A 26,887-nucleotide genomic window follows, 5' to 3' on the forward strand; every position below is an offset into this window, starting at 1 on the left:
GTGATGTATAAAACAACACATTTGAATGGCACTGGGAGCTCAATTTCCACAAATTTTAACAAGAGAATGTCAAAAACCATTCTGCAGATATTCCAACAGACCTGTTTCTCACTGAAACACTGGCACAGTATAAAATGATAAAACACAAAAACGAGGCTCTTAACTGTTGAATAACTCTAATGCTATAAAAAGCGAGAAACAAATTAACCCAAATATATATTTTTCAGTAAAAAAGATCTTACAGTTTTGACATGTGATATGTTGTTTTGTATCATATTAAAAAAAACAACATCAATGTTATGCTCGAAACGAGACAGGGAAAATGACAGATCTCGAAAATGCTTTAATGTACGAGCCTAGAAGGAGTTCCTGAAAGCATCACTTCCTGAGGATTTTCTTTCATAGAAGTTTACGTGCCCATTGCTGTTTTTTTTAGCAGCTGCTCTGGCTGATACGTAGATAAAGACAGCGATAGGTCCGCCTGTACCGATGACCAAACAGTGTAAAGACCGGAAACTATCTTCATAACCGACTAACGTCAAACTTGGTAACGCCTTTATGTTCCAAAGTACAACCAGAGTACCGGTTGGCTAACAATTTGTGCAAGAGGTCGCTAGATCAAATGACGTTTTTGTCTGCCAGTTTACTTTTGTTGAAGAGAGTACACATTAAGGTTTTTTTTACAGCTGTTGTCAGCAAGGAACAAAAATGAGTCGAAGAGGTGAAAGAAACGAGGAAACGGACAAAGCTTCTGTTTCCTCAAATGTCGCAGACGATTCACAGAGGATGACAACAATTTACGCTGTGTATCTCATCGCCGCTTTGGATATCACATGGATGTTTTTACAGTTCTCAGTAACCCCTGTGAGTATATGACACGGGAAGAAGAAGAAGAAGCTGAAATGTCCCTATATTCCCTTTAGTGCGCACAGTTATGATTGAGGCTGGATTTACTGACGTTGATAATGCTATGGCTGAAAATCTCGTTTTAATTAAGAGTGCAAGAATGACCACTGGTCTTATATGAAACACTAACAGTAGCTATTACATACACTTATAGTAAACACTGGAGAAGGGGTATTCATATCACTGAATATCAGTGACACACAGTGAAGCATCCTGCTTTGAAATGTGCTTAATCACTGTGACAAGATAAGATAGGATAAGATGACATTTATTAGTCCCAGACTTGTGAAATTCACTTTGTTAAAGCAGCAGATATGTGGCTGTTCAGGAACATAGGCAGTATTTATACTTTGTATGGATGAGAACTATGCCAGTATGTACACGTAGCAAAGTGTTGTATTGTATTGCTAAATCTTAGGATCTTTACTAAATTTCATACTTAAGAACAGATATTGAAAATTTAGTTCCACTGCAGTGATCGAAAACATAAAGTTAGTCAACAGATTTGGATACACAAAACAAATCTGCAGTATAGAAATGCATTATCGAATACTACCCATGTATTTTCTTCCAGTTATTCTAATTTGGGTCACTCACATTCACAGCTGTGGCAAATTTAGAATCACCAGTTAACCGAACCCCATGCATTTCTTTGGACTGTTGAAGGAAGCTAGAAAGAAAACACAGGGAGAACATGCAAGCTCCACATAGAAAGCCCACTTGTACATGAGTTAATGTTTTATTGTCTTTCCAGGGGCACAAATTTGTAGTTTTTGGCACACTTATCACACATGAAACAGGAGTCAAAATTACATGATTGGAAGCATCAAAACGCCTTTTAACTATAAGCTTTTAAATGTGATAGATTAAATAGAACTACATGTATGTGGCATAATGGAAATAATCATGTTTTAAAATGTAAATTAAGGATTTTGGAAAAGAAGCAGCAGGAAACTGGCAGAAATTTAAATTTCATAATAATCTAAAAATATAAGCTAACACATCATTTAGTCATAGTCTAGTCATAGTGCAGTAAACATAAGTGACTCTAAAACTTCTCATTCTGTGACGTAAAATCTTCCCAACTTTGAACTCAAAGCTGAGATATGATAAAACAAAAAGGCATAGCAGGACACTCATTGCTGCCACCAAATACCTCCACCAACTCTAACACCAGCAGCACCACCTTCCTCAAATAAGGCCAATGTTCACCTGCAACACAATGCAACCCATTTAAATCAAATTGATTCACCTGGCATTTAGCTCTTTTTCTGTCACCACTTTCCATTTTACATGACATGACTCTGCTGCTAAAGATATCCTATAAAAAGAAGTTAGTTTGAACTGGTAGCAGCTCTACCTCGGGCCAGGTGAGTGCCACAGTGACAGTGTTTCTGCACTGTTCAGCAAAACAGTCCATTTAAATTGTGAGATAACCTACACAGAACTAGGCAAGCAAACCAGCCAATGTGTTTCAAAGTGAAAAATATTTGCACAATGTTTAGACAAAGGAGCCACTTCTGTGATAATGGCTGTGGGTGTTCATGAGGTTACCTTGAGCCGTCTTGAAATAATTCCTACATATGCTGAGCATGTCTTGGGTACTTTACCCTCACTCCAAGGACATGCTCATCCCAAACTATCTGAAGCAATTTGCTCAAATGCAGTTCTGAACCTTTCTCTTAATCTGATAAAGGTGCATGTGACAATGCCAAGATTAAATTAGATACTCCCTATCATATTGTGCCAATTTACCCTAATGAGAAAACAAGTGTTCGTCTTGTGTCCTGCACACTCCCAGTCCTCTCGCCCAAACTGATATATGTACAGTAGTGATGTTGTGTGCTACAAACGCTTCTGACAAAATTTTTCAAAAAACTTAAGTTAATGTGTGAAAACAGCTTCAGTAGGGTTTAGGTTGGGTGCTTTTGGAGTTCTCTGCTTTTTAAATTATTTTTTTTCCAAACTATCATTGCAGAAGTGCGATGTGTTTTGGCTCATGGTTCTATAGAAAAGAAATGAAGGTCCTGCTGATCTTAGGGGTTTGGCCCTGCTGTCCGACTTAAGCACATTTCTAGCAGTAGCAAATTTGCCCCACAACATCAATACAGAAAGTGAACTTACCCTTAGAAAACCCATACAGGGGCCCTAAAGGGCAAAACTGCTGTGGTTCCTGTGTGAGCACACCCACTTGGGTCTTGGGTGGGATGACTGTGGGTTTGCCCTGCCCACACACCCCCACAGTTCATCCACATCTACCCAATGTTGGCCTTGGTATGTTGGCTGGGTATTAGTTCACAGTTCTTCTAAAGTTTATGAATCAATAAAAAAAAAAAAGAGGAAGGCCTTGAATGCGAACTCTTGACTGGCATAAACAAGGATGTACTTTTATTGTGTCTGTCAAGACACAAGTTATTTTCTGACACTCATTATCACTTCTATGCTAATGACATTCAGTTGTACATGTCTTTTAAGGTCCAACAGCTGGATAGTCCACTGTTTAGTGATTGGTTCTGTAACAATGACCTCGTCTTAAACTGGTCTTAGTTCATTTTGTTCAGCAGTTAAATCCAGTGTTTAAAGTCTTGGTGTAATATTTGATTCTTCTCTGGGTTTTGGCAGTAAAGTCTATCTTACCAGGAGAGTCTTTTTCCTGTTTTTTTTTCTAATTTATGTAACATTTCTGAATTGCAACATATGGTCTCTTTGGTGGATCTGGAGAAAATTAGTCATGCATTTGCATCATTGCACTTAGATTACTGTAATGCCTTGTTTTCTGGCTTGGGTAAATTCTCATTAATGTCTTTCGAAAGCAATAAAGCAAGGGAACTGTAATAAGACTATTAACACATTCAGCAGCCGAGCTCAAATCACTACCATTTTATATTCTTTAAACTGGCTCTCAGTAGATTCTACAATTTGTTTTCACATACAGAGCACTTAATGGCCAGGCTCCGGACTGTTTGCCTTATCTTCTACCAAGCACACCTCTGCTTGTAGGCTTTGATGACAGGCTCAGAATCTAATGGTCATTCCACATACAAAAGGGCAGAGATTTAGAGCAGTCTCTCGCAACAATTAACTTTAGCTGACTCTGTGGACTCTTTCTAAAACCAGTTAAGAATCTTTTTTTAGTTTAATCAGGCTTTTCTTTGATACTTTTAATGATTTTTATTTTCGTTTTGATCTTAAATTGTTTTTGTATTGTTTTTATGGTGTTTAATTTCCTTATTTATTTTACTCGGTTTTGTGACCACTTGTCACAAAAAAATAACGGTCACTTACTTATGTTGCTCTCTATAGTATTTGGCAAAGAAGCTCGGCTTCGACACGTTGTGGTTTGGTTATTTGCAAACTACAGTTGGAGTTATTCAGCTGCTCGGGGGCCCAATGTTTGGAAGGTGAGTTTCTGTTCGCTATTTTTTGCTTGGACATTGCTCTTTACTGTTTGCCAACAGTCGGAACACAGTGTAGAAAAATGTGACTGTAGGGTCTGTTTTGTTTTTTTTTTTGGCAGGTTTGCAGATCTATTTGGGGCACGGACAGCTTTGTCCCTGGCATGTGCTTCAACTGTTGTCTTCTTTCTGCTGCTGGCCACAGCAGACACTCCAGCCATGTTGTTCATCCATAAAATCCCCACAGTCTTTATGCATGTCCTCCCTGGTGAGCATCAAACCTACCGTTTTTTTTATCCTTTGCTAACAATGTGGCTGAACTATTTTTACATTTATTCAGATTTATTCTAAATGTTAATTTTATTTATCCTGAATCAAGTTTCACTTGATTTTCTTCTTTGTCCCACCTGTGTCTGCAGCATCACAAATGGTTGTTACAGACCTTACAAAACCTGAGAAACGGGCCGACGCCTTATCCAAGCTTGGTCTGTGTTTTGGCATCGGTATGATAGTTGGCTCCACATTAGGCGGACAGCTGAGCAAACTCTATGGGTTAGTGTCACAGTGTGTATCATTAACAGCAGCACTGGTGTGAAACCAACCTGAGCAACCATTGACTCTTTGACAGAGCCAAAGGAAATAAAAAACATCTCTGGTTTAGGAAGACATTTTGGCTTAGGTTGGAATATTGCGCTTTTATGAAACATGGAATTCAGTCATTGTGTGTGTTTACCAAAAGTGTCCCCCATACAGCACCTTTACTTTGTATTTCTCAGGGAGAAGTTTACTGCATGTTTTGGTACTGCAGGGAGTGCCTTCAGCTTGCTGTTGGTTTTAAAGTTCATCCCCAAAAATACAAAAGCTGAAACAACCAGAGGCAACACTACAGGTAAGACATACCTACTTCTTTTCAACCTAATGGTCTCAGCTGTCTAGGTACAAAGTGGCCTTGGCTTCATGATCACAACAACAGGGATGAGCTGGTAATTTGAATCTAGCTGTCTTCATTGCACACATAAAAATTACTCAACTGGATTTTGTCACTCTCTTTCTTTCACATTTGGGATCATCTCATAGCAAACCGTTGATGCCAGTCTTTAAAATTCCATGTAATAATCCAGGTAGATTATTATCAGAATACCACTGAGTCTCTGATGTTGTGTTACTGTATCATCTTCCATAATTACATACTCAAATGTGCTTAAAATTGCAGTGTGCCATTCTTTTCCATATAGATGTATTTTAAAAAGAAAAAAGGTAATACATCTATATTTTTAGAGATGTTTGGAGAGAGTCACCTTTTGGTTGCAAATAATCCAAAGCCATGGTATGGAATGTCTGTAAAGGTTCTCAGTCATCCAGGTCATCGTAGTCAAAGGAGTTTGCAAAGAAAACTGTCTGGACTTCTTTAAGTTGCTAGAAGACATTTCACCTTTCATCCGAGAGCAGCACTGAAATTTCCCTGGGACTTCTCTACATACATGTTATCCTACCTTGACTTATTGGTAGAAACACATAACACATAATGAGATGGTAATTGTACCTCTTGCACTTTGATTTTACTTCAGATGACAACAGAAGAAAGTCAGTATTCAATCTGAGTGAGATTACGAGGCTGATGAAGTTTCCAACAGTGATGCAGACTTTCATTATCAAGATAGTCGCAGGTTTGCCATCAGGTGAGACTTGAAGTGTGAAGATGTTTTGGTTTAAGCCTTTGCAATATACAAATGTTGTGTCTCTTCCTAATATCACTGTGTTTAAGTTACACACTCTTTAAATGTTTTTCTTTTTTGCCATTTTGTTTTTGGAGGTTACCTATGGTGATATGTTCTGATTGGGCTCATTTACATTTATGTGTATTAAAATGGGTATGAATATGTAGCTAAATTTGTGGATGCTCATGTTAAACCAGGACAAAATTTTAAATAATTCTGGTCAAACATCTGTGAGCCAAATGTTCAGGCTTCATACTCTTGTGATGGCTCAGCTATAAAAGGCTCGATGGGGGTTCGTCATCACCCTGCTGGGCAGGCAGGTGGGCAGCATGGACCCCCAGATTTGTGAATGGGATAACTCGAGAAAAAGGCAACATAGGAGTTTCAAATTGATACCATAGGTGTTTCTACTAAAAGGTTCTGATGAGTTTGAATCCTGAAGTTTTGTGAAAACCTTGTGAACACGATAATTTGAGAACAAGGCAGAGTACACAGAAGCCCCAACTGGACCTTCTGGAATTGCAAGGAGCAGCCAATTGGAAGCAAGTTTGTGTAAAGGGAAGTTGGCCTTACAGGAGCAGGCTTTAGACAAATGGCACCAAGAATAACTTCAAGATAAATACAACTGTAACATGTCTGTGAAGGTTCTCAGTCATCCAGGTCATCGTAATCTAAGGAGCTTGCAAAGAAAAGCGTCTAGACTTCTTTAAGTTGCTTGAAGACGTTTCACCTCTCATCCGAGAAGCGTCAAATGGTGGGGAGTCCCAGATTTAAACCTAGTGGGAGTATCCCCCCACAGAGGGACAAAAGGACCCCCTGATGATCCTCTAATCGCCTGAGCCAAGGCGTATCTTGAGCCAAGGTGTAGCTTCTCGGATGAAAGGTGAAACGTCTTCAAGCAACTTAAAGAAGTCCAGACGCTTTTCTTTGCAAGCTCCTTTGAATACAACTGTAACATTGTAAATCAGCATATTAGGCCAGCACTGAAGTTAAGCGATCGTAGCTCAAGAGTTGGGAGTTCGCCTTGTAATCGGAAGGTTGCCGGTTCGAGCCCCGGCTCGGACAGTCTCGGTCGTTGTGTCCTTGGGCAAGACACTTCACCCGTTGCCTACTGGTGGTGGTCAGAGGGCCCGGTGGCGCCAGTGTCCGGCAGCCTCGCCTCTGTCAGTGTGCCCCAGGGCGGCTGTGGCTACAATGTAGCTTGCCATCACCAGTGTGTGAATGTGTGCGTGAATGGGTGGATGACTGGATATGTAAAGCGCTTTGGGGTCCTTAGGGACTAGTAAAAGCGCTATATAAATACAGGCCATTTACAGGCCATTTAAGCAGCCCTGAAAACATTTTGCAAACAGAAAATTAAATTGCCACAAAGAGACACAAAGCCAACTTTGATGGTGTCATCATAAATCATATGTAAATCTAACAAAATTGTTTTGTGCTCGAAGGCATTTTTCAAGTGATGTTTTCTATCATTGCACTGGAGTTCTTTAAGCTGCAACCTGAGCAGAATGGCTACCTGATGGCCTATTTTGGCATCGTCCAAATGGTAAGACTGAAATCCAAAATGAATTGGTGCATTTTAGCCTTTTCAAGTTTTCTACGTTTTGTTATATTACAGACCAAAATTCACTTATGATTCACTTGTTGAATTTAGACTAAATGACAAATTAAGGAACAGGTTTTTGGAGTATTTTGTTTGTTTTTCTTTAACAACTGAAAGAATAAAACACAGTGTTTGCAGACGTATCCTTGCTCGCACTTGGGGTTGAGCTCTGATGGTTCCTACATGAAACAACAGTCCCCAATATGCTTCAATAACTTCATTAGACCTGTGATTAGTTGAATTCATGAATTAGGAAAGTTACTTACAGATCTGTTTAAGGTCTTGCAGTTGTCAGACTAAAAAAACCCAACCTGTGATAGCCTCTTATTGTCAGATGGGGAACTTTTGGAACCACCAACAGTCGTCCAAGATATTCCAATATAGCTAAGCTAAGTAGTCTGGTCTTTGTCAGAGAGATTACCAAGAAGCCAGTGGTCACTGACTAAAAGATTCACTTTTTATTTTTTTTGTAGAAAACTCTAAAGGATCTGAAAACTTTTCAAATGGACTGTATGTGATATGTTGGGGGGTTGAGCTTAAGCTTATACCAGACTGCAAGATGAAATGAGTAAAACCCAGATGTTTGTTCAGGTTATTCAAGGAGGAGTGATCGGTCGGCTTACGGCAAGATACTCTGACAATTCATTGCTGCTTCTATCCATTGGAGTGTCCTCTTTTGTGGGACTGGCTCAGGTATGCACAAAACATAAGCACACACCCCTTAGAGAGAAAGTATTCACTCAAGTACTCCATAGCTTTTCTTTTTAAGAAGCAAAACTCTTGTCTTAGCTTGATGAAAAAAAAAATGTTTCCATTGTTTGATGCAAATAAAATGAAAAGTTTTAACCCCCCTTTTTTTTTACCATGAGGTTTTTTTTTAATAGTAAATCTTACTACAACTTTTACTATTGCTTGGTATTGAACTTCTGTGATATTGTGCTTGTATACAGGTGAACAAGTATTCAAAAAAGTACAAGTGTGAATTTGTTAGGGTATTTTTTGTTTGTTTTATTATTATGAATGTGTTCATGTTTCTTGGTGTTTAGCAGCTCAGATAAGAGCCCAAGAGCTTGTTCAACAGCTTGAGATTGCTGGTTGGCACCGGGTGAAATCCGTCACAAACAGGTTGCTGCAGCCGAAACCTCTTTGTGATTGGTTTGGTTGCTGCTAGAGTACTGCGGCCACTCATAGTTTGCATGGAAGGAATGTCAACTAATTAACTTGAAAAAGTGAAAGGTGAAAATGTCCGTCGCAAACATTAAATGGAGAGCGTTCGGTGACCAGAGGATATCAAGTGCTTGGTGACTGCTTTAGGCCTGCATGGCTGGGACTTCCAATGGACTGTGAACCACTCACAACTAGTTGAGAAATACTCAATTTTCCCCAACAACTGGTGGTTGCCAAGTGGTTGGTAACCACCAGTTGTGACTGGGGCGTAAAACTGTATCAATTCATAGCAGAGCTTTGAATTGATACATCAATATGCTAACAGCCACATTTACATGTTTCGTACATGGTGCTGCCCCTAACAGGCCTCACTATCAGTTAACCCCTTTGCCACACTGCCAAAGCCCCTTAAGACAGATATTTGGATTCACAGCTGAATTGGGGAGTGTCATCAAATCAAATCAAAATTTATTTCTATAGCACATAATAATACATCAAAGTTGACCAAAGTCCTTCAAAGTTGGTCAGAGCAATAGTATAAGACAGAATAAAAAGAAACAGTTAAAAGGAGGGCAGGAAACAATATGAACAATATGGGTAAAAAAAAAAATCCTCATAGAAATCCAGAGCAAAAACTTAATCAATAGCACAGCCCATTAGAGTTCTGCTGCAGGCATTTCTTTGGACTCGTTGTGACAGCAACCCCTATTAAACATAATTACCTAGCAATGAATATAATGTGCCATTGAACCCCTTGCTGAAAACTGTTTATTTCTGATATTTCTCTGTACAGGCATATATACAGAATGTGTGGCAGTTCTGCTTTAACATCCTCCCGATGATGTTTTCTCTCAGTGTGTTTAATGCCATCACAGACAGCATGCTCACCAAGAGTGTACCGTCCTCTGACACAGGTGAGACCATCCCGCTTTACTTTATTACAACCAGATGGTGTTTGACAGGCTCTACTTTTAAAAAGCTTTATTTTAGATCACTTGATGTGTGACTGCATTTGAATAAAGCTGCTTTAAACTTAAAGAAGCAAAGACACTCCAGCATTCCAAGATAAAATGTAATAATATCAAATAAAATGGTTTAGAAAACTACAGGTGAACCTATTGTGAAATAGTGTAAAGAATTATTGCCAGTTTTAATCTTGTTCTCATTTGCAGGCACAATGCTGGGACTGTGCGCATCTGTTCAATCTCTGCTTCGCACAGTTGGACCTACTATAGGGGGCTTCCTGTATGTGAACTACGGCATTTCCTCTATAGGTTTAATCCAGTTTTTCGTGAATATTGCTGTGTTTGTCTACCTGCTACAGCGACGACTCAACAAGACAGCCGAGCAGCGAAAGTGACACCTCTGTCTTTTTGTCTCACTTGTTCAAAAATTCAAAAAAGGAGAGGAGATGGAAATCAGCTGTTGATTTTAAAAACAAGCATCATATACACACATATTTCCCTTTTTTTAGTAACTGCCATAATTAGATCATATCCCATTATTCCAGATTTTGTGCTGTTCAAGTTTCTGTTGATTCAGTGTCAGATCACTAGATGGCACCAAATCCTCTATTTTACTGGCTGATGGTTTTATTGGCTCGTTGTTCACATAAACATCAGAGTTTAATCAGTTTGATTATGATTGAAAACAGGGCCAACTCCATTGCTACTACAATTTAGAATAAAAGTTAATTTTCTTAAGTTATTGTTTTGCATTAAACTTTTGGAAATGCTTTTGTTTTTTCTATATAAATTTAAAGTCAGGAATGCACTGTAGACTTGCCTTTGCACTGAAAAGGACCAATCTTAACCATGCTTTTTAATGGCTGTAAACTTTCATATAAATAAATGTGTGAGGGGGAAAAAAGCAAATTTAATAATAATAATTGCCAGAATAGTTCAGAGACTTTGATGCCAGTGCTGTCCTGGTACACCCTTAGTATCACCCAGCCAGGCTTCAACTCACCACTGTAAGTAAAATACTTTGATTTACTTGTTCATATTTAGGTTTAGAATGATGTGGTGAAAAAAAGTGAACTGATAAAATACAACATGTTAAAGATTAAACCAGTGGTTACCAAACCTTTTTTGTTCTGTTTCACCTCATGTTAAACATGTGATGTATATAAAGTCGCTGGAGCGTTTCTGGGTATTTTGGCAGTCTTAAGTGCCCCCAATATCCAGTAACCACCAACTGTAATTAAGTAACTAAAATACATTTACAGAGCTTAACTAGTGTCCTCTGATTTTGCTTACCTTTGTTCACTTTAACTTTTGAAAAATATATTTTCAATACTTTTCAAAAGTAAATACATCTACTTAGAAAACTGGTGACGTGTTCAAAACTAATTTTACCTGCTGTATTTAAAATTATTGAATATTTCAGGCCTAAAGCATTCATTAACTCTTTATTTATTTCTTGTATATTTCTTATACAGTTTAGAAACACAGATCAGTTTTGGTTTAGCATTTTTAGCATCCAGCTGTGTGCTGTGTAAGTGACATCAGTGTCACCAGTAGAGTTTCTCCTTATACAAACTAAGCAGTCCAGATGAACACAAAATACATGATTGTGTGTGTATCTTGCTCTCTCTAGATCACACAGCGCAGTGTGAATAGGGATTCTTGTTTATACACCAGGTGACTCAGGTGTAATTATAGTAAACAGAGTAACAATAAAGATTAGGATTAAAGATTAAGATTAAATTTCCAGCATATGTCAGCCTGTTCATGGTATCAAGTACTTGAGCTAGCAGGAATGGACTACCCACACAGAGTGTCTGATGAAGCAGTTGATGGAGGGGCTGAAAGTGCTTGAAAGCTGTCCTCTGCCTTAATGAAGATCAAAGAAATTAGCAAGAAGGTGTTTAAAAAGAAGTCGAAATGCCTATAACAGCTTGGCTCAATGACAGGCTGCTGTAGATGAAGCAATTGTAGAAATGTTCAGAGCTCGCATCACTGAGCTAGCAGCAGAGAGGTCTTCCACACGGCGTACCGGTAGAAATGTCGTTTTTACTACATGTATTCTTATAGGCTTCCTTGTCCTGACGTTTTGACTTAAGATAAAAGAAAATTTAAGAAATCATTTAAGCAAATGCTGAGAGAACTTAATTCAGAGAGTAAACAAACCACAAATGTATAAAAATAAAAACTGGCCATAGCCAAATCTCTGCACCTGGTGATAAAAACACTCAACAGAAGGTCAGAACAGCCTTTCTTGAGGATAATTCAATAATATGACACAGGCCGATATGAGTTCCTGGATATTCCAAAGGAAAAACCAAATCCTTCCAACCCATCACACCCTCCTTGAGCGTGGTTTTGCTGGAGGTTTCTTCCTGTTGAAAGGGAGTTTTTCTGTCCCACTGCTGCCAAGGGCTTGCTCTGATTTGGAGGGTTTCTGTCTAACAATGTAAGATCTTTACTCTGCAATATAAAGAACCTTGAGACAGCTGTTAGTGTGGCGTTATATTAATATACTGAATTAAAGTGAATTCTTTGTCCATGCTTAAAGAAACACGAAGAACAAATCTACTTTGGCCTGAACTTTAAAACGAAATCAGAAATCTGGTAAAAAAAAAAAAATGTTGAAATATCATCTTAAAATCAAAATCAGTCCAGGCTTCGTCCTTCACACAGTTCATAATAACTACATGAAGGAAGAGATTTTTTTCTCTTCCTTCATGTTGTTTATATAAGCTGCGTGATGGTAGAGGAAATATGCATATTATGGAGAAGAAATATACTTCAATGGGGATTTGTAAAAAAATTTTAATCAAATTTAATCAGGAAGTTTCTGAATTGGTGTTTTCATAATGGTATTGTCTATCTTTTATTATTAAAATCATTAACTTTAATCAAACATTCATGTAAAGGGCATGCAAAAATAATTTTTGCATAGTGTTGCAGACATGTTCCAAATACATTTCTTTTATTCAACATTTCATGAAGAAAGAGCAAAGAAAACCGAATACGTGCATCTGTGGATTGAGTGACATTTGTGAGGACTGCCTTTGCCAGAGTTGGCTATTCTGTGCAGCTCGGATCAGTCTGGAATGATTTGGATGAGTGAATAAGTCTGGAGTTAAATAAAAAGTGAATTTAAAAAAAAAGTATTTGTATCAAAAAAATAGCTCACATAAAAAATTTCCATACTCTGAGAGGGATAAATAAAACCTTCATCACAGTGTGGACAGTAGTCTGCTTCCTCTGGCTGTCAAGCTGCTGCATGTTGGAGTGATGTCATAAAATCTGGAGCAGGTGTTTTCATTGTTTCTACAAAATAAGCTCATTTTGAATGTTGTCGTTGTTGTTTTTAAAATAATATGATCGGCAATCCTGGATTGAAAACAAACAGTCAAACAAAAAAGTTGGCAGATGTCAGTGAGGTGATTTATTTTCGTCCCCCCCCCCCCCCCCCCCCAAAAAAAAAGAAATAGCAGGAATATTCCAGAATTTTTATAAATTATATTTTAAGAGACGTTTTGAAGCTAAGCATAAAAGTATAAAAAAATAAAAAATCTAGATTAAAACTGCATTTACTTACAAGGGTGTTTAGAAAACACCTTTTAAATGATGATTAAAGTAAAACCCCCAAAAGCCAAAGCGAGAAGATAGGAAGGATGTGTTTATTAAGTTTTAGTTGGCACCCTGCTCAGGTGAACCTCACCTTTAATGTGATCAGCTGCCTCAGTGTGAATTCTATCTTTTCAGGCTGATCCCACACCTGCCCTCACTCATTACTCGCTGGAGTCCAAGCCATCAAATGTCTTCCATAGGTGTAGAGTGTCAGTGCAGCTCGTAAAACACAAGGAGCATTATTATTATTAACCTTTATTTTACCAGGAAAAGTCCCATTGAGATTAAAAACCTCTTTTTCAAGGGAGTCCTGGCCAAGAGGCGACAACATGTTAAAATTACAAAGTTACATACATGTTATAAGTAATATAGCATGCTCTTGAATCTCCTGTCTCTGCCGCTTTATGTGAGTCAAAGGAGCTGCAGATGGAGCTGAAGGGTGTCACTGTATCTACGGACCCAGGCCGGGGGGGGGGGGGTGATGCAGTCCTGACCACTGGAGGGGGTGCCTTGTTACACTTGGCCATTTGAGTCAGGGGGACCTGGGACAATGCTGCTGTTAACACTCCTGATGGGGACCTTTGGGTCCTCTGAAAGTTTAATGTGACTCTGCGAGCGACCTACACTCACTGAGGTCAGAGATGAGCGCTGCCCGGCGATGGTCCAGGGTTTCCTTGTGTCAGCGCACTGGAAACTAAATGCCAGTGGGGGGGGGGCCGTCAGGTCCCAGGCTTGTTTTGTCCCCTGTGGTATAGATAATGAGGCATCTGTCTCCACCTGCCGCATGGAGAGATGAGGCTCACTGTCTCTTTTAAAAAGAGCACAGGTTACCTATCTGATTTGTTCGAGGCAGGCCAGGGACATGATCTGTAGCAGAGAAGCCTTCAGTCTAAATGTTTTATACCGAGGCTTTCTTACTTCATTCTGTGCAGCACCACACGGTGCTCCTTATCAGAAGCACACTGATCAGTGTCTTGTGAGGTACATCTAGAAAATTACCATCCATATCAATCAAACATGAGACAGTCTAACCAAAATGTAATTACTTTCACCCCAAGTCAGTGCGACTTTTGTCCATTAGGTAATAGTCTTTAATTACGTCGGTAAAAGAATGTCATGAACTGTTTTACAGCAGAGTGCTGATTCTTGTTCAGAGTTTATAAAAACCTGATGTGTCATTGACAGAAGCTCAACATGGCTGCACAGCTCCTGGTCCATCATCCTTCCAGCAGACCTCATGGAACTCTTGGAGTTGGCCACTGGAGTGAAAGGTGATCTTAGGGGTTTTTTGTCTTGGTGTAATCAGACAGCGACATCATCAATCATGAGCAGGGGAATTACAGTGGGTTACAATAGGTGATAAGATAATGAGTGGGGCCACAGCGACCTGGTGAGGGACAGCTCGAGTTCCCGTTCTGATTACACGGCAGCGGCTTGACTTTGTTGTAAACGGCTGAGGACACTGGCTGTGCAATTCCAAGATGAAGAAAGGAGTTTTTTTTTCTAATTGTGTCAGGCCTATGAAGTTAAAATTAAAATATTTATTTATATTTAATTTTTGTTTTCAGACAGACATGTGATATATACATATGATGCATGAAATGGCAATAATGCAATTTCTAAAGGGTTTCAGCAGATTATGAGATCATTGTGTAGCAGGTAGACTTAAACTACAGAATCAGTGAAGTTGAATAAAAATGGACGAATACTATTAGTTACCATCCATCTATCTATTTTGTCCCTACTTATCCAGTTCAGGGTAGTGGTGATGTGGTCCTATCCCAGCTGCCACAGGGTGAGAAGCAGGGTACATCCTGGACCTTCATGGTGCCATGGGCTTTGGACTGTTTGGGTTTTGCTTCTTTTAATCATTGGTTGTATTATTTATATTTGTCCTTTATCTCCCAGCATTCTCAGTTCCTTGATTAAGTACTATTTAGTTTATTCCCTTTTGTGTTTCATTCTGTTCTGTTTTCTCTGGAGTAAATATCAAATGTGCACTGAAGCAGCTATCATTTGCTCTATTTTCAGAGTCATTTCAGTTGCTTACATGAGATTGTGAGAAGTGGAAAAAGTCCAGGGTGTGTGTTGTTTCACACATTTGAAGACAAGCTGCCCCCTCCTCAGTGAAGAGCATGCTCAGCCTTGTGTCAGGAGGCTCAGAGCCCCATGACGCCTGGCCTGTCCTGCACGCTCTGGTCCACACTCTCACTCCCTGACATGTGCCAGCGATCGCTAATCCTCCACTGACGCCTCTCGGAAGCATCACATTCAACAACAGAACAATAAATGCCCACTGCACTGACCTCAGAGGATTGTCGCCTCTTGCTACATCAGCCAGGATCTCCCATCCTCTGCTTGTGGAAGACCATATTGGTTACATAGAAGCTAATATGGCATAACACAAAAGGCTTCTTTATGACACATGTGGCTGCATGAAAAGTCTTTGTTGTCTTTAGGATTAAGAGTTGGAGATTTGAATGTTTGAAGGTAATATGTCTAAAAGACAGGATGTTGATTGAATTTTAATTACAACAGAGCCGATTAGATAACAATATGGTGCAGGAGTTAAAAGCGGGAAACATGTGCGTCTGTTTGAATTTCCAGCCATAAGCTTTGTTTGGATGTTGTTTGGATGACTCATACAGAGCAGCATCTGTGTTCTCCAGAGATAAATCTGACCATTATTGGTCATATTGTTTAGACTATCCTGTATGATGTAATGACATGTTGTGTGGGTATTTTGAGTTCTTAATACAGCAGAAACAATTGAAGTTATTGCTGGATTTATCTGGGATTTACTGTAGCTGGATGGGTCCATTTCAAAATTCAGGATAGGATAAAGTTCTAACAATTCTGAGAATCAGTTATCAGCCGTGTTCCTTCTGCGCATCAGCAAGGCACTGTGAAAATTGGCCTTTACTCTAGGTTAAAAGAGCTTACATGTCTATGATATTTAGTCAGGGTACTGATTTCCTCACTCTGATTATCACAACATTTGGGTGACAGATGGTGTGTCAGTGGTAATCCCAGCTACCCATCAGCTTGACCCTTTGCAGTGAGCCACCTCCTCCCAAACGATCATGCAGCACCCTCGTCCCCAAAATCTCACCAAGCCTGCTGAGCTACGCAGCCAAAGAGCTGCTTTAAACTGGTGAGTAATGGCTGTGTCAGCAGTCAGTAGATGAGCCTGAGGGTTGGGGAAGGGTTAATGGGCAGTGGGCGGGTATAAGAGCCCCATTGGATCCATTGTTAACACCAGACGTACAGTAAACACTTACTGTACTGTGAATTCATGCCAACTGCAAACACAAAAATAATGTGATTCAAATGATAATATGAATAGCTCGTTTGTTCTTTAACAGCATAAAACTGTAAATAATTCTGTTTTTTCTTCATGAGCATCTGGAAACAATACATACCTGAACTCAACTTTCCAGATCAAAAAAAATTAAACCACATTAACAGAACATAAACTATCACCCTAACATTTTTGTACAGTCAAAAAAGGGCATGATAACCAGGTGACACAAAAATGTACCCCCCGGTATGACTCATTGTATAAATGCCACAGTTTTGAATTTTCTGAAATTGAAAAGTCTGCATCTGTCTCCTGATTTTGTGATAATTTGCGCACATTTTTTCTCTCTCTGACATGCCTTTTAGAAAGTACAACTCGCTTTCATTTTGTAAAACAAAGTAGTGGCATTGTATTGTTAACTTCACAAAATATTGCAATGGTCAGTTAAGTTGCCTCATTTGCTGTAAGCTTCTTGTTTCCTCTGCATTTCCACGGGGGTCCTAATCTCATCTAAAGTCATCTGCCTTAATCCACAGCAGCAGAAGCAGTGGTTGAAGTAAATTAGGTCTTTGACTGATAGCCATCTGCCAACAAATGTATAAACAGTTTGTTTTACTGCTGCTAATGCAGAAATGAAATGTAGACAGAGAAAAGTAGATGTACATAATCTGACATTAAAAATGACTTTAATGGAAAATGACAGATTATTTATTGAATCACTTTCAACATTTTGTTTTTAAAATTATTGGAAAAAAACACTGCTGATAGGAGCATAAATAATTACTCATGTGTTTTGAAGATGCAAGTTTTAGGTTTTTTTTAGAGATGGACCGATCCGATATTACGTGTTGGTCCGATACTGACGTAAATTGCTGGATCGGATATTGGAGAGAAATAAAAAATGTAATCCGATCCATTAAATATCAAAAAAGCACCTCACAAAACTTGTGACACGGCATAACTCGGCTCATAACCGTAGCACGTCGCAGCAGTATGCATCACGTGGGCTGTGTGTATTTGTAGCCTTGCTACCAAACCAGCATTTAATCTCCGAGGAAGTTATCCCAGAGAGAAGTAAAGCAAGTGTGTAAGTTCATCTCTGAATGTTTGTAAAGCATTAAGCTTAACAACCGATATATGGAGCGACTGCCTCTGACTGTCTCTCTCGCTCCCTCTCCTGCTGCTACTTCAATCATGAAACTGATTAATGATCAGCTGATCAGCTTTTCTGTCGCGAGTCCGTCTCTCTTGTTTGTTTTTGGCCCACTTTGCACCAGAAAGAGGAAACCAGCGGCTAAACAACAGCAGCATGTTTAACCTTGATAAGCTGTTGTTAGAATTTATTTAATATTTCTTTCTACACCAGGATCCTTTTCTACGTAGCTGACGGTTGGTAACTGTGCAGGGGCGGATATAGCAAAGTTTAGCCAGGGGGGCCGATAGGCAGTGTTGGGGAGTAACGGAATACATGTACCGCCGTTACGTATTTAAAATACAAAATATGAGTAACTGTATTCCGTTACAGTTACTGTTTAAAAAGGTGGTATTTAGAATACAGTTACTTTGTTGAAATAAATGGATTACACGGCAGTACTTTCCGGTTTCATATTGTCGCGGGTCAGGACTGTTTGGGTTTTGTTTGACAGCTACGTTCTGTTGTTACAGGTGGCAGCGTTGCGGTTGCCATGGTTACAGGGTGACGCTCTCTCTCTGCGTGTTTCCTGGGTGAGAGAGCGCCTTTTTGTTGTTGTGCTAAGCTAATAGGCAGAATGCTACAGGTATAGCTCTAAAGAATGTAGCATCATGGGCAGTGTAGTCCGTGCTGCAGGGAGAATGGAGTGCCATACCCGTTATGTGTCTGTGAGCGCGAGAAGGGAGAAAAAGGCGAGTGGAAAAGTATGAAACAATAAGTTCCATTGGAGCAGCCTTTCAACGCCTCTCTTTGTCTCTCGCAAGCAAAGTTGACCGACACAACAAAGTAAAGCTATTTTTCGGCTACGAGCCCGACACAGAATCCGCCGTATTAGTCAGAGGTCCAGTTCGGAGCCGCGGACCTTCAGTAACAGTAATAAATCACAGCAATAGTACATTCACGTAGTTGTAAAAAGCATGATAATATATTAAGTAATCCAAAGTATTCAGAATACATTACTCTCATTGAGTAACGTAACGGAATACATTACAGAATACATTTTGGGGCATGTATTCTGTAATCTGTAATGGAATACATTTTAAAAGTAACCTTCCCAACACTGCCGATAGGGCATTAACATGGAAAAAGGGGGCACAAAGACATACTTTTCTTTCTTATTCTCATTTTTAAATAAATAATTATCTGAATCTTATACCCAAAGTTTTAATCTGATGTAAAATGAATAGAAGTCCATTACTGTATATAGTGACTATTAAGTCTAATAAACCCTAGTAAGCTAGTACTTTTTCCTTTGGGAAGATACCATCTGTGCAGTCTGCAATTCTGTTGAAGAAAGACGTTGAATCTATTTAATTATTCTTGAAAAATAATTTATTTCTGTGCACTTTTTCCCCCACACTGCATCAAATTAAAGTTGATTACATCGATTAAGCATCATGAGGTGGAGGGTGGTTCCCTATTTTTTTTGCTGGGAGTTTGCAACCCTATTAGTTAGGTTGCTTAATATTTCTGCTAAGTACTCTTTAAAATACCAGAATAGGAAGGATGGAGTAGGTTTAAGGTTATTAGTTTGATCAGTATTGCTGAACTATGAAATATTTTGGGTGCAGTGTATTTTTTACATACAGGTATAACAGAATAGCTTTAGTGTTGTTGTTTATTTAAACTTGAGTATGAACTTATACAAAAGGCAGCAAGATAATAAAAAAACAGTTTTATTGATTAAAAAACACACTATTTGTATCAGTATCGGCAGATATCCAAATTTATGATATCTGTATCGGACATAAAAAAGTGGTATCGTGCCATCTCTAGTTTTTAAAAAATAATAATTTTTGCATACATATCTATAAGTATTCAGGTCAATTTGTGAGTGAGATGCTATAATATCTCACGCAGTACTTCATAGTAAATAAGTAAATACCTGGAACTTGTAATCCTACTCTTTGATCATAGATGACATTGACAAGGATTATTCAATCCTTATATGGGAATACTGTCATATTCCCATATATCATTGTGATGTTGTTTATTCTATTACTCTTGTTCTCTTCTGCTTGTTCTCTTTTTTTCTTTCTCAACAGGTGATCCAGGTGATCGATATATGCATTTTTTTTCTTTTTTTTTCTTCTGCCCATTCTGTTGGTTTTTGTTTTTTGCCCTTCTCCCCCATCCCTCTTCTCAGCTGTTTCTCTTTCCCTCTTTCTTTCTCCCCTTCTTTCCCCAGTCAAGTCTGTCCCGTATTCAGCAAGTGAAAATAAAATAAACAATAAAAGGTGAATCAAATGGACCATTACGGCAAGGCTGGGATGGTCAATTTGGTAAAGTAAATCCGTTGGGCATCTTTCTTTGCCTTTAGACAATAATTCTGATGGCAAAAGAGCCAAACGTGACAGGCAAAAAAAAAAAGAAAAAAAGACAAGGATTATTCAAATCTTCTTAAGCTGATTCTCAATTTAACTGTAACAGGAATTTCAGTGCCCAAGATATCAAATACTTCACTAACAACACTGTAAATACAATAAAAGTTTAATCTTATAATTGGAAATAATAAATTAAATTTATATACCTTTTAACAGCAATTAGCTCTGGTGTTCTGAGTAGGTTTAATTATCATTTGGAAGGATAATATTGTGCCATCATAAAATTATTTCTTTCAATTTCTTATTGAATGGAAAAATGGCATCAGCTGAGGACTTGACTGAAAGCACGTACAGTAGATTTTGCCCTTTTCTGACTGGTTGTAAGCTTTTTTCTTTACTTTTATAATGCGCTTTGTTAGAACTGGATGATTTTAAGTTTTCATTGTTTATTGGCCTTTGACTGAATGTTTTTACTTTATCATGTACTCCAATATCTGCCGCTCCTCTGATGTGACCACGTCCACCCCCCTTCTGTATCCTTTAGAGGCCATTACAGATGCACGAAAGGCCATATAGTCTGCTAGCAGTGTCCAGCTCTGCGTCTCTGTCCTGACCTAGATCTCTGACAGTAAACAGCTGCTTCCTAAAGCGATGTCGTGCAGCCATCAGCAGAATGGCCCGAGAGATAAATGTCAGATTGGACCTCGGCTGAGCCTCTTGATACAGCTCAGGGTTTGTTTAGGAGATCTACAAACCCTTAGCAGTGAATGGCTGTGGGTAGTTGTGTTTTATGTGTGTGTTTTGTTGTTTTTATTTAACTTAAAACTGTTCACATTCAAGGCGTACAAGAGACAAAAAAAATAAATAAATCTTCACACTGCCTGAAACTTCACTATAACTTTATAATTATCCTTGAGGTTGGGGCTGTTACAGTTGGAAGAGGATTGCAGTTGGTTTAAATTAGAGATGGCACGATACCACTTTTTTATGTCCGATACCGATATCATAAATTTGGATATCTGCCGATACCGATATGAATCCGATATAGTGTGTTTCAACAAAACTGTTTTTTTAAAATATCTTGCTGCATTTTGTATAAGTTCATACTCAAGTTTAAAACAACAACTACACTAAAGCTATTCTGTTATAACGGTATGCAAAAAAAATATTTCATAGTTCAGCAATACTGATCATACTGATCATATATATTAGACTTAATAGTTACTATATACAGTAATTGACTTCTATTCATTTTGCATCAAATTAAAACTTTGGGTGTCAGATAATTATTTATTAAAAGCTAGACATTTTAAATGAGAATAAGAAAGAAAAGTATGTATTTCTGCTCCCCTTTTCCCTGTTAATGCCCTATCGGCCTCCCTGACTAAACTTTGCTATATCCGCCCTTGCACAGTTACCAGCGTCAGCTACGTAGAAAAAGATCCTGGTGTAGAAAGTAATATTAAATAAATTCTAACAACAGCTTATCAAGCTTAAACGTGCTGCTGTTGTTTATCCGCTGGTTTCCTCTTTCTGGTGCAAAGTGGGCCAAAAACAAACAAGAGAGACGGACTCGCGACGGACTGATTGAAGTAGCAGCAAGAAGAGGCAGTTGCTCCATATATCGGTTGTTAAGCTTAACGCAGGAATGCTTTACAAACATTCAGAGATGGACTTACACACTTGCTTTACTTCTCTCGGGGATAACTTTGTCGGAGATGAAATGCCGGGTTGCTAGCGAAGCTCCACATGCTATCCAGACCACCGACAGGTCCCGCATGCCACAGCCGCTCTATCACGTGATGCATACTGCTCCGACGTGCTAACGTTCTGAGGCGAGTTACGGCGTGTTGCAAGTTTTGTGAGGTGCTTTCGTGATATTTAATGGATCGGATTACATTTTTTTATTTTTCTCCGATATCCGATCCAGTAATTTAGGTCAGTATCGGACCGATACCGATACGTAATATTGGATCGGTCGATCTCTAGTTTAAATGAGACAAATATTTTGCAGGGTAATATGCAGAGCATGTTCCACAGCTGTCCATAAAACAAATATATGTGGTATAATTTCAGCCTCCAGTGTTGTTACTTTGCAATTTTAGTATCTATTTAACCGGGATCCGAAAGGTCTTTCAAATAAAAAACTGTCTGTGCCTCCCTTTCATAAATACCCATATGGGCCTCTGTACATATACAGTATACTATACAGCACTGTGTATTTTGTTCCCTAGTGTGATATGACAAATGGCTTAAAATGCCATTTAAACAATAATCCAAACCCAAAACTGTGTTAGGTTGACTAAAAAAATATTTGTTGTATTTACAGGATGTCTTTCTCCATTTAGTGAATAAATAGCAATTGTGACAAACTGGAGTGATATCAGCACAATATTAAAGGTACTGTCAGTAATTTTTTTTAGATTATTTAACAGAAGAAAAGGATAGATTCATAAATCTATCTCATAAACATTCTCATAAACTTGTAATTAATCCATTAAAAACATTTAGGAGCAGGCGCCGGTTTGTGGAAGCCACCATGTTCCCCCCACCATACTTAAATACAGTGACATCACCCTTTCAAATAATCGCATTTTACCCATGTGGCTAGAGACTGGTTATTAGTGGTGCAACGGATCAAAAATCTCTTGGTTCGATTCAGATCATGGTTTTAATTCATGGATCGGATCAATTTTTGGATCAGCAAAAAAAAGAAAAAAAGAAAAAAAAGTAACATTTACTTATTTAAGTATTTTTTGCCTATTAAAAAATTCAACTTAAGACTCATTCCACGCAATTATATGAAAACAAATTAAGGTGCAACACGATAGATGATAACAAGTAAGACTGGTTTCTGAGTTTCACAGCTGGGGTGAACAATGTTAAGCATCAGGCTTTCAAATGAATTAAAAGTCTGTCTTGGTCTTTCATTAATTAATAGGCTGGTGTGAAAAATTGCTGCTTGTGCTTCCAGATTTCTGGTAGTTAGAATGACTCGGGGGTGTTGATTCATTTAAACTAGCATAATCATCCTGCTGCAACCAGGCTTCTGTAAGGCAGAGTAAATCGATTTGTTGATCAATTATTAAGTCATGTACTAACAGAGGCTTGGAGGAGAGAGACCTAATATTTAATAATCCACATTTCACTGTTTTACACTTTGGTTCAGATGTGGATACTGTATTGTTCTTTCTCATTTGTTTGTAAGTGTGTAAGACATACTGTATGTGGATTAGGAGGGAATAGAATCATTTCAGGGTCACAGTCTGCTTGCTCAACAGGTGTGTGATAAATAACTGGCACCATGACTCGTAGTATCAGATTTGGTTGTTCCTGCTTGCAGGGTTTTAAAGACTGTTGTGGTCTTCATTTGAATATAACCTCTGCTATAGTTTTGTTCATATTTAACCAAATAAAAATGCAGACATAAGTGTACACATATTTAAAGAACTTATTTTAACATTGCACTCAACAACAAACAAATCCTCCCTAACAAAAAAGTAACTTCAAGGGCCAAATTGCATTATATTTCTTCACGTCAACATACAAGTAGGGGTGACTTGGGCTGCAAGTTGTCCCTGGGCTGCAAGTTTGAGACCCCTGCTTTAAACAATACAGAGGCGGACCGTTTGTGTATATATGGATACTAAATCACGTATCAGCTGCCAGGCCAAACAGAGCAAACTTCTTGCTCAGGCTTAGCTGTCCCAGTCCCATCACCCCATGCCCACACTCCTGACACTGAACCAGCCACACTGATATCTGAAGAAGCAGGCAAGTTCTTTGATGTCAAAGAAATGTCTTATTTCAGGAGGCCCCTTGGGAAAGTTATCTTTTTCTACACACTATTTTATTTGTAATAATACTAATAATATATTATAATTATAACCCACATATACAACACCTTTGGAGAAGTATGTTCTTTGTATATTTTGACTGTTGCAGGTGATGAGACCTTTTAGTAAACTATAACTGATTAAAACCTACTTGAGTTCCACCAGGCCTCAGGACAGAGACACAGTTCAGCTGGCTATAATTTGTTTCAAAATTAATATTGAAAGGATTTATTTAAGTTCTATTTGCCAATATTTAATATTATTAGAAAATATGTAAGGAGTAAAAAATATTAGTATTACACCACTTTATAGAGAATTTAGATTTAGTTTCAGCCGTAAAGCTGATGTATATTTAATTGTTAGGTACCAATCAATGAAAAAACGAAAAAACAAAAAAAACAAAACAAAAAAACAAAGCAAAAAAACCAAATGAACCCCTAATGATGTCATCATTCAGAATATTGAAATGTAAAACATGGTTTCAACAATACAACTTTCCCCAAATTAAAAAAATCTCTGTATCGAAGCAGAATATTATCCATATAACAGTGTTGTATTATTTTATCACGGTTTGCAATATTAAAGTGGAGTGGCCCAAAGTCTTTTTTTTTTTTTTTCATGGGAACCCAAATTCCTGGTGGCACCCCTGAGACACACACACACACGCACACACACTGAGAGTGAAGCGAGAGAGAGAGAAACACAGTAACAGTGACAGGCTTAATGTGGTCAATTCAGGATCCACTGAGATGATTGATGTGGAAGATAAAGATTGCTGCCAGAGCTTTCCATATGACACACAGGTAAGAGGCTCAGCAGCCACAGTCAGATCCCAAAGGCAGCTTTATCATGCTGTTATATAACACACACACACACACACACACACACTGATGTGGCCGATGTAAGGGCGCAGCCACACTGCCATCGTCAGCACTGGCCAGATCAGATTTAACACCCAACCCCCTCGCACACACGGCCAATCTACCCTCCTCCTTGAGTTCCCTTTAGTGATCCATGGTAACACTTCTGTGTGTGTGTGTATGTACACGTGTGTGTGCGTCTTTCATTTGTGTGACCTGCTGAGGCCAGGCAGGTTACTGAGTGTCAGTGTAGTGATGTAATCTAGAGTCTATTGTAATGTGCGAACAACAGATGTAATAACGGACTCGTTCTCAAAGATGGACTCACAACAGAACCAATGAACACTGTCTGTTTATGCCATATAATAAATATTGTATGACACGTACATGCAAATGCAACCGTTTGTTTGTATTTTAATGCTGTTGTCTGTGAACTGATGCAATGCTTTTATAAAGTGTAATAGTTACAGTAGTGCTCAAATTTCATGTTGCAGGGTAACATGATGACGTCACAATATGTAATCTAGATTAGAGCCTGCAGGGACCTGAGATGTACCAGTGTGTTAAGTTTGCCCAACTCTTGATGTTAAAGAAGGAATTGGGAACCAAAGAAACAAAAACACAGTAAATACACACAGAGACTGTGTGTATTTACTGTAAGATTTATACATGCATATACTGAAACACAGGTAAGCGTGAATTAATTAAGCAGTTTTTATTCAAGTGAATAACCCCCCCCCCCCCCCTTAGATCGATCTATCTATCTATCTATCTATCTATCTATCTATCTATCTATCTATCTATCTATCTATCTATCTATCTATCTATCTATCTATCTATCTATCTATCTATCTCAAAAACAAAAGAGACATTTTGCGGGACAGATAAAGGACGTTTTGTCAGTTTGAGGCCAGTGGATGTTCGTCTGTGTATTGAAGTATAACAGAGACTCATTATTGTCATTACATAACACGGCTTCTCTAATCATACGTTGAATCCTAATATTAGACTGCTCCCATGCTAATCGATTTGTCTTGGCATAATCTATGGCCTGCTCATGTAAGCAAGTCTCCTCCTAAAACTTGATGGTGTCACTGTGTACTGTAGCTTATTACTATTATGTAAACAGCTATACTGCTGTATTTGGCCTGGCTAGCAGGCTTCAGCCACTCAACTTGATGCTGTCTTCTAAATAGATCTGATCTGCAGCTCCACACCGTCGCTCTCCCACAGCAGGGATCGCTTTTATACAAAGCGGATGTTTTTGATAAAGAGAACAAAAGCAGTGGATGACTTTAAAATGCCTGTTAATTCCTTTCATGTTTTATTCTTCCCTTTTTTAAAAGAAAAAGATTATTTCACTTTGATTGTTTCTAAATTAATAAATGGGTAAACCCTATTAGTAGTTTAATTTGGTGATAAAATGCTGACAAAGGAACACGTGATTTGTTTTTCAGCAGTTACAGTTTTTCTTGATTGGTTTGGCTCATTTCTTGAAACAGAAATTACATTCTCAAAATAACATGGACAAACCTCCAAACCTCTTGGTAAATGTTCACAACAGAATGGCATTTCTCATTCATTTTATCAAATGCCAAATGCCTTAGTACATGTGTCAATTGTCTCAGTGCATCTTTGCAAATGATTAAGTACAGGTAGCCTACAGTTATACAGTTAGCCCACATTTAGCACATTTTCCAAATGAATAGATCTCGTAGATCTAAACGGATTAGTTGATTCTCAGTCTAATTATCATTCCCTCCAAAAAATGTCAGCATGATTTCATTGTATAAGTACTCGCATGCACAACTGTTTGTTCAATTGTCAAAATTGGTCAAGAACATAATACCATGAATATTTGATAAATTGATGACAGTCATTGACAGTCAGGTGAAACTAGACTAACGAAGGGGGAGTGTCACACACAGGTGTTTTCCATGATTGTGTGCTGCCAAACACAGATATATAGTAGGGGTGCAACGATACACAAAATTCACGGTTCGGT

At 38.5% G+C, this 26,887-nt stretch overlaps 1 protein-coding gene across 2 annotated transcripts; it reads left to right on the forward strand.

The window, feature by feature from the left end:
• Nucleotides 1-398: 398 nt before the first annotated feature.
• Nucleotides 399-12,357, forward strand: slc67a1 (solute carrier family 67 member 1). 2 transcript variants are annotated; one of them, XM_080303947.1, is made up of 11 exons: nucleotides 399-547; nucleotides 687-864; nucleotides 4,210-4,307; nucleotides 4,424-4,569; nucleotides 4,721-4,853; nucleotides 5,078-5,190; nucleotides 5,870-5,980; nucleotides 7,465-7,565; nucleotides 8,214-8,315; nucleotides 9,583-9,703; nucleotides 9,962-12,357. In XM_080303947.1, the coding sequence occupies exons 2-11, from the start codon at nucleotides 709-711 to the stop codon at nucleotides 10,147-10,149; spliced, it is 1,269 nt and encodes a 422-aa protein (XP_080160073.1). In that variant the 5' UTR covers nucleotides 399-547; nucleotides 687-708; the 3' UTR covers nucleotides 10,150-12,357. The 2 variants fall into 2 exon arrangements, with proteins under 2 accessions (XP_080160073.1, XP_026033394.2); XM_026177609.2 differs by lacking the exon at nucleotides 399-547 and having other exon boundaries at nucleotides 554-864.
• Nucleotides 12,358-26,887: the final 14,530 nt, after the last annotated feature.

Source organism: Astatotilapia calliptera, chromosome 1 (genome assembly GCF_964374335.1).
Source record: "Astatotilapia calliptera chromosome 1, fAstCal68.1, whole genome shotgun sequence".
Lineage (NCBI taxonomy): Eukaryota > Metazoa > Chordata > Actinopteri > Cichliformes > Cichlidae > Astatotilapia > Astatotilapia calliptera.

Coding starts and splice junctions, on each gene's coding strand:
- slc67a1 (XM_080303947.1), top strand. CDS start 709: ATGAGTCGAAGAGGTGAAAGAAACGAGGAAACGGACAAAGCTTCTGTT. Junction 7,566..8,213: donor ATTTTGGCATCGTCCAAATG/GTAAGACTGAAA, acceptor ATGTTTGTTCAG/GTTATTCAAGGAGGAGTGAT. Junction 8,316..9,582: donor CTTTTGTGGGACTGGCTCAG/GTATGCACAAAA, acceptor TTCTCTGTACAG/GCATATATACAGAATGTGTG.